We start from the raw sequence: 12,218 nt of genomic DNA, 5'->3' as shown, positions 1-12,218 counted from the left end.
CTTTGCACCAGTATTTCAAACTATCGTGCATGTAACTGGAACAGTTTTACAAGCTGTTGGTTACGTTTGATCAACTCCGGGGTGGCACAGTGGCTCAGTGGTTAGCACTGCTGTCTCACAGTGCCAGTGGCCAGGTTTGATTCCCACTTGCGCGACCATCTCTGTGGAATCTGCACATTCTCCCCGTATCTGTGTGGGTTTCCTCCCACAGTCCAAAGATGTGCAGGTCAGGTGAATCGGCCATGGTAAATTACCCACAGTGTTAGACGGATTAGTCAGGAGTTGTTGGGCCAATGGCCTGTTTCCATAAACTTGACATTCACACCACATCTCAGCACCATGTTACATCGTGTTTTGTATCTGTCTGAAGTAGATCTCCTTTCAGATCATGTTTGTCTCATTCCCCCCAGTTGTCCTAGTGGGTCTGATTCAAAGTCAATGTTGCTCAAGCAGGAATCTCCAGCAAAGGGAAGCTAACAATCATGCCTGCAATTTCTTCCTGGTTATCGCTCGTGATATTAGGATCCTTGCATTAAGATATGGGGAATTGCCTGCTTGCTTAATGGCAGAATGTATGGAGAATGACTTGGTACTTCAGTATAGAATAATGTTCATAAGTTAAACTGAACAATCTATTTGCGGTAATGCCTTTTTTAAAAAAAAAATTCTTCATCTGTTTTGTGTTATTTTGCTCTGTAGGAGGCAGAAAAGGGTCCCGGCTACCCTGCAGTGATCGTGGAGCCAGTTCCAAGTACCAGGCTTGACCAAGGCTATGCAGCACAAATATTGGTGTATAACGATGAAACCTATTTGATGCAAGATGTAGCAGAAGAACAGGAGATTGAGACAGATTCATCAGAAACAGGTAAGAGCTACACTAGTCACTTTTAAAGTGACTTACAATTGATCCTGAAATTCTGTTGATTAAAACACATAAAACACGAGTGAAGATGGCAAGCAAAGAAGTTAATGGATTTTAATTAAAAAAAATTCAATTTTAACGTCCGGTGCTGAAACTACTTTGAATTAGTAAAACATTGCATCGGTATCAAATTAAATCAAAAGGAGAGAGTGTATTTTGAAAACGATATGATCTGTGTGACCTGAAATTATTTTGTATATTTCTGTGATGTGTTTGGTTTTGTGTATGAGGGAAAGACCAGGAGCATGCACCCTGTCGACCTGATAGGAGGCAAGTGGCTCAACATGAGAGAGGCCCCACCCTGCTGCCACTCTCCTTTACTGAAACACACCGCTGCGGTTGATGATTTTGGTTCAGTTATCAGAAAAGTGACCACTTTTTGTAATTGAACTGATGTTTTGCAGCATTTATAGCATGTTACAGGGTGAATGGCTGGAACAGCATTGCAACCACTGTGAATAGTTTTACACCCTGAAGACATTGAACCTTAAGCTCATTCAATAGCGTTGTTCTTAAGACTCCTTCTGCTGATCTCTCCGGCGTGTGTTCCATGAGTTGCATGAGTTACTTACAAAGGGCTGATTTTAAATTAACATTTTAATGACCTGAAAGTTGCTTTGATTACTTTGACTATAAATTGGATCCATTTAAAAAAAAGTTCATGTTTGGAAAATGTTCTCTGCAAAAAAATATGTATCAAGGTTATGCTGGTGTATCTATAACCTCAGAGTCTGCACACAGTATTGCCAATGACCGAATAAAGTGTTTTCAAATTTCTCATTTTATTTTGGGCAACCTAAATATGTTCATTCAATGTCAATATGTCTACAGCATGCATTGTTGGTTGCTTTTGTTTTATTTCTGTGAATGCTAATTATATGAAGCAAAGGCACTGCATATCTTGAACACAGTTACAATCCTCCTTGAGAATGTGCTGGTTGATACTGAGCAGGTCTGCAGCAACAATGGAGAGATGAATAGAGTTAATATCTTAAGTTACAACTTCGGACTTGTTCAACTCAAAATATTAATGTATTTTAATGTAGATATTGCAGATCTGAATATTTTCAACACTCTGGTCTGCAGTATTTTGCTTTCACAATAATACTTTGCCTTGATTTGGCATATTGTAAACACTTATTGATGGCCATTTGCAAATATATGAAGTTTACCGCAACATGTTCCTTTATAGCGTGGAGAATTCTGTTTTGACTTTAGGGGTGGTTACCACATCACTTATGTCAATACCATATTACAGTATGTGTTTATGGGAAATAGACACACTCAACAGGACTTGATAACATTGATTCATAAATTCAGCCACTACTGAATCTGGGTCCTCCCTCATCAACACTACTTAAACGATTCAATGCTCAATCTTTTGGCTTCTCAGGAGAGTTGCCAAACATAGATATTCCGAGTTGGTCAAACAATTGGAATTTGGCAAAGTTAAATTTTTAAAGTGGGTATTCTTCAAGCAGTATGAGTAAGCTGCTACTTAATTTGCATAAGAAAAGCCATGCTAATCTTTTTTGAACAAAATTCACATTGCGTTCAGGGCCTCTACTGGGAAGCAAGTTAAATTAGTTTTCATTAGTCTCTTTGAGGAGAAAGTGAGGACTGCAGATGCTGGAGATCAGAGCTGAAAATGTGTTGCTGGTAAAGCGCAGCAGGTCAGGCAGCATCCAAGGAACAGGTGAATCGACGTTTCGGGCATCGAAACGTCGATTCTCCTGTTCCTTGGATGCTGCCTGACCTGCTGTGCTTTTCCAGCAACACATTTTCAGTTCATTAGTCTCTTTCCCAAGCCACCATTCCTTGGCCCGTTGAGCTGAAATTCTGGTTTCTTTTTGTGGGGAATTATGAAGAGTTTGGCTTTTCAACAAAGGTCACCAATAACTGTTTCATTGTGTATCCAATCTCTTTCTGATCACAGCTTTACCAACTGCAGACTACTTTAACTTGTTCAAAAAACAAATGAAATAATTGTCACAGTAAATCTTTGACAAAATTATGTTTACTGACAGTTTGCCAATATTGCCCATAAAATACAACTTTTTGATCAAGATATTGATTGGATTCTTATTTATTTGTGAACCTTTTGTGCGTGATATAGAAAGTTGAGTATTGAGGTGATGGTTAAAGCTACTTTTGATCACTATATAAATAAATTTCAAGGCACTGAACTGCAAAAATGCTTTACGTGAGTCATCCTGTGGATAAGGGGATAAAAAGGATGATGGACTCTATGAGAATTGAGATGGTCAACTTGTGGACAAAGCCATAATAGACAGTGAGGAGAATTGAATGTAAAAGTAGAAGATAAACTCGGGCAGGAGCACATAAGCTTTTGGACATTCTGTGATAGCACAACAACAGATGATGAAATTTAACGCAGACAAATGTAAATATTGAGTGTACGCTAGAACTGTAATTGCCACAGATGTTCTTGAAGGATCTCAGGTTAAAGATCACACAGGGCTATAGATCCTTGAAAGACTTTGTCCAGCATGTCAATCCAATGCAAAGTGGCCGTCAACAAGCAAATAAAATGTTGAATGACAGAGTCCTCCCATAAATCAGAGGGATCTTGTTCACACTGTACAAAGCTGATCACTGAGCACCTTGAGCACTTTTTTTTTTTCCCCCCCAGTTCTGGTAGCTAAGGCAGAAGGGGGGGGGCCTTCAGGCACAAGAGGCTTTGCAAATAGCGTTAAATCTGCATGTGTGGAAAGACTGCAGAAAACTTGGTTTAGGAAAGGAGTCCAAGAGATGATATTCAAGCCATAAGGTAGTTACAGGAATGGAAAATCAACAATCAAGTTAAAGGAATCCAGTCGGATGGGCAGTAATTGGTAGGAGAGAAGGAAGCATATGTAAGAGAACTTAAAATCAATGAGATACAGTTGAGAGTGATTAGAGTCATAGTCATAGAGATGTCCAGCACGGAAACAGACCCTTCGGTCCAACCCGTCCATGCTGACCAGATATCCCAACCCAATCTAATCTCACTTGCCAGCACCCGATTGGACCAAAAAAAAAGCCATGTGAGAGAGAAAGATTTCAAGGGATCATCTAAGCCAACCTATTATTGTAAAATAGCACCTATTATAAATTGGGTAACTAAAAGAAACACTGAACCTCATATAGAATATAGTCATAGAATCCCTATAGTGTGGAAACAGGTCATTTGGCCCGACAAGTCCACACCAACCTGTATGTACTGCTCTTTATTTTGTTGTTACTGAATCAAATCTTTTAAATTTATTACCAATTGGAGTACCATTACCACGGAGACTGCAGTCGGTCAAAGTTGAGCCAGTTACTGCAGGATAAATAGGGATAGTTGTGAGTAGGTAGAGAATCCTACATCCTCAGATTATAAACACTTAAACATATTTACAAGGAGTAAGCATAAGCCTCTCGGCCATTCAAGCCTGCTGTATTATTTTAATAAGGTTATGGCTGATTGACTAACCTCAAAACCACTTTCTTGAATGCTCTTCATAACATTTCATCCTTCATAACATTTCATCTGCTGTGTCAAAATACCCCCAAATAAAGCTTGTTCAATCAAGCCTCCTCTTAATCTACAAGACTTCGGCCTACACAAGCCTGGTCTGTCCCACCTTTTTGTTTCAGACTATCCTTTTAGTCCCACGTGTTAATATAGTAAATTTATATCCTTTTAAACAAGGAAACCATTGCAGTGCGTAGCAAGCCAACTACGGTTTCACCAGTGCCTTGTATAACTGAAGCACAACTTTCTACCCATGTGTTCAACTCTCCTGTGTATTAAATGATAACATTAGCTTTCTTAATTATTTGCTGTGCCTGCTTATTAACCTTTGGTGATTCATGCACTTAGGACACCTGGATCTCTTTACATCTCTGAGCTCTACAATCCCTCACCTTTGAGACAACACGCTTTTTTTTAACTTCCTGGCAAAATAGCCATTTCCTATATTTTCACATTATACTCCATTTGCCAGATATCCCAACCCACTCATTTACCCACTCACTTAACCTATCTACATCTTTTTGTAGCCACTTTGTGTCCTCTTTACAAGTTACTTTCTGATCTAATTTTGTGCAATAGATTTGGAACTGTATGCTCTATTGTTTATGTAAATTGTAAATAGTTGAGGTCCCAGCACTAATTCATGTGGCACACCACTTGTTATATGTTGCCAACAAAAAAAACCCATTAATCTCTACTCTTTGCTTCCTGTTAGCTAGCCAATCTTCTATCTTTTTATATTCTGTAATATGTGAGCTTTTATATTCTGTAATAAACTTTGTGGTAGATTAACAAAAGTCTTTTGGACACCTAAATACAGTATGTCCACTGGTTCCCTTTTAGTGAAACCACATGTTACTTTGTCAAAGAACTCCAACGGAATGTTTAAATATGATAAAACTTTTCATTAAACCATTGTGACTGATAACTGTGAATGCATTGAAGTGCCTTGCTAAATGCCTTTAATCATGGCTTCTAACTGGAATGAAGTCCATCAGACCCAAGCACTTATTATTACATAGTTCTAACACTTTACTCAGTACCACTTTGCTGGTGAGTGTGATTAAACAGAGTTTCTCCCTCCCCAGCATTTTCTGCTTTATCACAGCTTCTGGGTTGTGCTATTTTCGTTTTGTGAAAAGGTGTAAAATTGGGTCCTGCAAGAGGGAAGTCAAATTTAAAGAGAAAGATGAATGGAGAATGGCGATAAAAGTGTACAGATGTGGGGAGAGTGAGGGCTGTAAAATTCAACAGGTGCAGTCAGCAGAGGTATTTTTAAAATGTTGTAGCTTTAGAGTAGTCATAAATAAAGTCAGTTTATAATAGTTAGGTGAAGCCATGGAAAATTGTTGCTAATTTTAGAGATTGAAAGAATAAAGATGGGAAACATTTAACAAAGATAGATAAAAGTGTAAGACATTGAGTGTGAGTAGACAGTAATAAACTCAATTGGTCAGTCATGTCATTGAACGAGACTGGATGACCATTGAACCTTCTGAATCATCAGGAATTGGAGCTAAATACTCAACGATTCTGGAAACATCGCAAGGAATTAGAGACAAGTGAGGAATACTGACTAAGTGGGGCCATTGGATGGGATAGGTTTTGGTAACCCTAAAAAGCAAAGCAACTGGACATGTACAGTGACTCAGGATTGCAGCATGTTAACCAATATTGGGCACCAGTCAATGCTGCAGAGATTAACGAGGATAAAGCAGAAGAGATGGTGAGGAAACCACAGAAGATAGCATTAATGCAAATTGAGCTTATAACTTAGAAATAAATTGTTGTGGTTGTAAAAATGTCTACCCAGGGAAGTGAATAGCGACATTTGTTGTGGACTTGCAAGGTGGGAAATTGTGGATTAGTGGTGCTGGAAGAGCACAGCAGTTCAGGCAGCATCCAACGAGCAGCGAAATCGACGTTTCGGGCAAAAGCCCTTCATCAGGAATAAAGGCAGTGAGCCTGAAGCATGGAGAGATAAGCTAGAGGAGGTGTCTGGGGCTAGCCAAGTGTACAGGTGAGATTAGCTAGAAGGGATTCAGAAGGTAATGGGAGAAAGCCAGAGGTGGTAGTTTGTGTAAGCCCGAGACACCTAGCAAGAAATAATGTCGGAAAGCTTTCATAGTGAATCTGACATTGATGAAGGATGCAATGTTCTCCAGCGTGCTTTGGTTTAGTGTAAGGACGGGAGTTAATTATGATAATTTAAGGATGTAAATGAATGGCTGTCAGCTAATAAATATCCAAACAAAAATCAAGGGCTGGTGAGACACCCTGTCTCTACCTCAGGACTGGTGTCAGTTTAATCCAAAGGTGGTCACACCTCAGGGGTGGGCAGATGTTGAGAAAGAAGGTGCTTCATGGTAATCTCAGCTGGTGTGAGATTGAACTCATGCTGTTGACGTCACTCGACAATGCAAAGCTACTGTCCGATGAATTGAGCTAACTGACCCCCAAAGTAAAGTCGTCATAGTCCCAGAGGACCATCAGACATGAAAAAGAGAGAACGGGAAAAAAAAAACTGGTGGTGATTTAACCTGAGGGTCACCAGGCTGTAACTGTCACCATTTGACATTCAAAGGTTATCTTTCTAAATTGCCCAGTATCAACATTCTTGGAGATGCCGGTGTTGGACTGAGGTGTACAAAGTTAAAAATCACACAACATCAGGTTATAGTCCAACAGGTTCAATCAGAAGCACACTAGCTTTTGGAACGCTGCTACTTCTTCAGGTGATAGCCTGATGAAGGAGTGATGCTCCAAAAGCTAGTGTGCTTCCAATTAAACCTGTTGGACTATAATCTGATGTGTGATTTTTAACATTCTTGGAGTTAGTATTGACCAGAAATTGAATTGATCCAGTCATCTAAATGCTGGCAGAACAGTGTCTGAATTCTGCAGTGGGTAACTTGCCTCCTAACTCCCCAAATCCTGTCCAATATCTATAAGGGGCTTATGTCAGGCATGAGATGGAATGCTTCCCACTTGCCTGGATTGAGAGCAGGTACATAAATCCTGAAAACCCTCACACAATCCAGGACAAAGCAGCCTGCTTGATTGGCACCCTATGTATCATCAACATTCACTTCTTTCATCGCCAACCTGCAATGTCAGCAGTGTGTACCACCTACAAGATGCATTGTAACAAGGCTTCTTTAACAGCACCTTCCAAACCTGTGACGATCAGAAGGACAGGGCAACAGATACATAGGAACACCACCGTCTACAAATCTCCTTTTTAAGACACATACCATCTTGACTTGGAAATATATCGCTGTTCCTTCATTGTCACTGGGTCAAACTCCGATAAATTCCTTCTGAACAGCAGTGTTGGTATACCTAACCCTCAAGGACTGCAGCAGTTCAAGACGCAGCTCACCTTCACGTTCTCAACGGTAATTTGGATGGGCAGTGAATGCTGGCAGCCAATGATGCCACACCCCTTGACTGAACAGAAAGTGTGCACAAGTATTAGACCTAGGACCTTGAGGCTGATCACAACTATCAAAGCTATGGAAAATGCTTCAAAATCTGTAGGACAGAAGAACCTTTGGATTTGCTTGGTGGTTAGCTTGCAACAGTAATCTTGACTTTTAATATCATGTATCATCTTAAGGTTTGTTGGCAGTTAAGGTCGCTTTACCAAAAGATGCATTGTTCCTGCATTGTCTTCAGCTAGGTGATCATATTTTGGCTTTGTTTCAGAGTAAAGTCATTAATTGGTTTAAACTCTATCAATGGCTGTAAAATCTGAATTCTCCAGTCATATACTACAGGATGTGCCTCATATGACAGTTGATAACCTCCCTTGAAGAGGTGCAATCTAAACATTGTGCTGAATAATTAATACATTTTGGTTCCCTTGGGTGTCATCTGCTCTAGCTGATGAGAAATGTTACTTTTTGATCCTCGCTCATGCATGCGTCATGATGTTCTGCATCCCTTAGCAGAATGTGACCTCTGTTTGATTTATGCCCAGTATATCATTGTGAGATTAAACTCCCTGTAACGGCAGAGTGCTACTTTTAGAAATAGTGAGCAAGCAATGTTGGCATTGAAAGCAAGAGGGAGGTTGGGAATGTTCAGACCATAATATGGTGGTGAATAATAATAGATATGTAACAATTGGGTAATGGGGAACCTAGGGCAATGTCACAATACCGCAGAGGAAAAGCAGTTTCCTTAATTGATAGTAAAGGAAGTCTTTGTCAGTCTTGTGTGTCATACGTAATTTACTCTAAACCCAACTGGTGGTTTGTTGCAAGCCATTTTTTTTAAAGATATCTAAGTGCTTTCAGATGTGATCTGACCACAACCACACCAAAGGCGACTAAATAATTTGATGGGAACAAACTTAATAAAATAGTGAATTTCTTAAATCAACCTGGTGATTTGGAGGTGTTGAGAAATTCTTTTATATAGTACAATTTGTAATTAATTTGCAACTTTTGGACTTACTGAATTTCTTTTTCTAGTTGCATCTGAAGAAACATATTCCTGTGTTGTAGGAACTAAATGTACAAATGGGTCAGTTGGCTCTTGCTGATAAATCTGCGAGTTACATATTACCGATTGAGCTGTTTTTATACTGTTGTCGTCAAAAACCGTCTTTGATAAAGTTCCAATTTGAATTTGAAAGCAAAGTAATTGAAACATGACATACAAGGTATTTTGCTACATAGTATGTTTAAGAGTCTATGTGTATTTTCACACCCCTTGAGTTCAAAACAGTTAAAAATTCCAGCTCCCCAGCGCTCCTGTATATGTTGAATGTTTGTATTCCCTAAGATTTATGTTTCTTTCTTTGAGCATTATCTCCCCTGTATTTGAAATGGTTAATTATGTGCAGAAAAGTAATAACAATGATAGACTCCACTGAACTGTAATTGTGCAAAATGTATACTTTTAAAAAGAGCGGTTGGAGTATTGGATGATATTACTTTGCATTTGACCCTTGTGTAATTACATTGAAGACAAAATGTGTGAAAAATGTTGTTTTAATCATTTCAGTTTTTAATCTTGTCCGAATAAGGACTCCAGAACATAGCACCATGATGAACCCCCATAACTTGTGCAGTCATCTGTTGTGAGTGGCACGTGTTTGCTTACATTTTGTCTGAGAATCTACAGCAGAACGGCTCTGGTGACTTTGTAAACCAAACAACCAAAGATTGAGCAATTGGTTATCCAGAATGCAACTTAATTCACAATGTGGTTTCCTCTTTTCTCACCCAAATGCACACAGATTTGTAAAAATAAATTGAGTGAATTCTCTGTGGTCTTAGTGTGGCCAGAAGCGTAGTCACGAGTATGCCTGAATATGGAGTGGAGTGGAGAATGCTGCTTAGGAATGATGGCTTAAGAGAAGTACCCAAGGTCAGCAAAGCCAAAAGCAGATCAAGTGCATTTAATGACCTGCATTAGGTTATCCAGGATAGTAACTAGAAGAAGCAAAGTCTTTTTGAGTGGAAAGAAAAATGCTAGGAAGAACTGCATAGCCCCTAGGCTGCCTTTGATACTTTGTGTTTGTACATCAAACATATTGGAAGGGACGGAAACTCTGGATTCAGTTGCCACTCTTAAACTGAATCATGTTATCTAGACAGCCAACGATATTTCAGTGAATTACTGGACAGCCAGCGTACAGTCAGTAATTCTGGTAATGAAAATAAGTTTTGTACTTTAAAATTGCCTTCACGTTAGGATTCGGGCCAATGCGATGGAAGTCTGAAAGGTGAAAAGAAAACCGTAGGCAGTTCAAAATGGACTTGACTGATATGAATCTGTAAACATGGGTTTGGAATAGGGATAGAAGGCTGATGGCTGGGAGCAGAGTACACTTTAATTTTCGTGTCCCTTTGCATCACAATGTTAACCAGAAAGACCGATTAAAGATCTAGGCCATTCAGCCCCTTGAATCTGATCCTTCATTTCCTAAAATCATGGCTAACTTTCTATATTATCTTTGTTTTCCCCCTTGATTCCCTTAGTGCACAAAAACAAAATTGTTTCAAATTAGGATGTGCTCATTGACAGAGCATCTTTGCTGTCTTCATTGGAGAATGCTGACGATTTTTAACCCTGTGATTTTATAAGGTTCTCATCTCAGTCTGAAATGACTGACCTCTTTTCTCCATACGGTCCTCCGTTTCCAATCAGTTAAACAGTGAAAACAATCTCTCCACATCTGTGCTTGCCGACTAAGAATTTTACATGCCTCAAGAAGATTCCAAATTCTTCAAAGACTTGAAAGCCTATAGAACCATCTACTTGATGCCTCTTTGCAGGATAGCCCTCTACATCCAGGAATCAATAAAATGAGCTTTGTTGCATTTCCTCTGAGGAAAGTATATCCATCTTAATTGTTGATCCCCACTGATTCTTGTACTCCCTCCTTCTGTCCTGACACTTTTAATACTTACACAGAACCAAGCTTGTCACTAGTTTGATACATATTTTAAAGCTCACTTGAGAAATTAAATGTCGCTTCATCGCTGAGAAGAGAAAGATTACTAATTTTAGTGAAGCAAGAGTTGAGGAATTTTTCTTGAGAATATCATTTTGGTTTTCATAACTGTAAGCCACACACCATTATTGTGGGGCTTTCTCTGAGGTAAACTTAATCCAGCCACGTTGTTGGGGGATAAAACATAGCTGTAGAAAGTAAAAAAAATCTTCCTTTTATATGTTGTGGAATCTTTCGAAAGAAAGGAACTCAGTTGAAAATTTGGTTGCATGAAAATCCTGCTGATGTCTGGTGAAATTGAGCACACTGCATGTTAATACTGTTGGATCTCCTAATCTAATCTGTATAATGCCATGAAGCTAGAAAGATGGCCTAAAGTCAAAATGCAAAGCTGAAGCCCAGGTATTACATTTTACTCACTATGAGGAAGGGGGGTGGAGGGGTTTGGGGAGGGGAAGGGAGGAATGATTGTCAAAGAAGTTCCAAGAATTTAAGTACTTTGAATTATTTGGTTTTCTTTGCTCATGTTCCACTCTTAACAAACTAATGTTTGAATTGAGTGATTACATTTGCATTCATTGTAGAATGTAATTGTTCGTCACCTGGACAACATGAAGAAATTTGTTTTGAGGTAAAAATTTGTATAACATCCAGTCACCTTGTAGGTCTGCCACATATGTATGTCATGATTTTAATAAAGTTATAGAAACTGTGTCTCAATATTAAATAAATTGATTTTAATATAGCATATTTAGGGGTGAGCTATGGTTCATTGAATCATAGAATCCCTGCAGTGTGGCAACAAGCCATTTAGACCAACAGGTCTACACCAACCTTCAGAGTACTGACCCAGATTCATTCCTCTACTCTATTACTCTACATTTCCCCATACTAATGCACCTGGCCTACATATCCCTGAACACTGTGGGCAATTTAGCATGGCCAATTCATCAACGGTTATGTTCTTGCTTGTGAATTACGGAGCTGTGGGTATGAGCCCCATTCCAGAGACTTGAGTACAAAGATTTAGGGTGTTCTGCAATGTTTGAGGTGATGTCCTTCAAATGGAATTTTAAACCAAGGCCATGCCTGTCCTCAAAGGTTGATGTAAGAGTTCTCCCAGCATAATTTTGAAGAAAAGCTGGGGATTTATCTGCATGAGGTCCAGGCAGAATTGGTAATTATCTTATTGTTGTCACATTTATGTATGTAAACTTTCTATTCACAATTTGACTGCTAGGTTTTCTTGCATTACATCAGTGACTACATTTCAAAGATACCTGAGGATTTCCTAAGATGCTTTACAA

General features: G+C 39.1%; 1 protein-coding gene across 4 annotated transcripts in view; it reads left to right on the top strand.

Annotated features, from left to right (window-relative positions):
- The window catches only part of LOC140485677 (ETS-related transcription factor Elf-2-like), a 176,042-nt gene that overhangs the window by 110,400 nt on the left and 53,424 nt on the right, over positions 1–12,218 (top strand). For all 4 annotated transcript variants that reach the window (XM_072584084.1, XM_072584086.1, XM_072584085.1 and 1 more), the window contains exon 3: positions 700–865. In XM_072584084.1, the coding sequence (XP_072440185.1) occupies positions 700–865 (166 nt within the window). The remainder of the gene's footprint in view (positions 1–699; positions 866–12,218) is intronic.

This window comes from Chiloscyllium punctatum, chromosome 14 (assembly GCF_047496795.1).
Source record: "Chiloscyllium punctatum isolate Juve2018m chromosome 14, sChiPun1.3, whole genome shotgun sequence".
Lineage (NCBI taxonomy): Eukaryota > Metazoa > Chordata > Chondrichthyes > Orectolobiformes > Hemiscylliidae > Chiloscyllium > Chiloscyllium punctatum.
The sequence above is the reverse complement of the archived record's forward strand: the minus strand, read 5'-3'. Positions and strand labels throughout refer to the sequence as shown.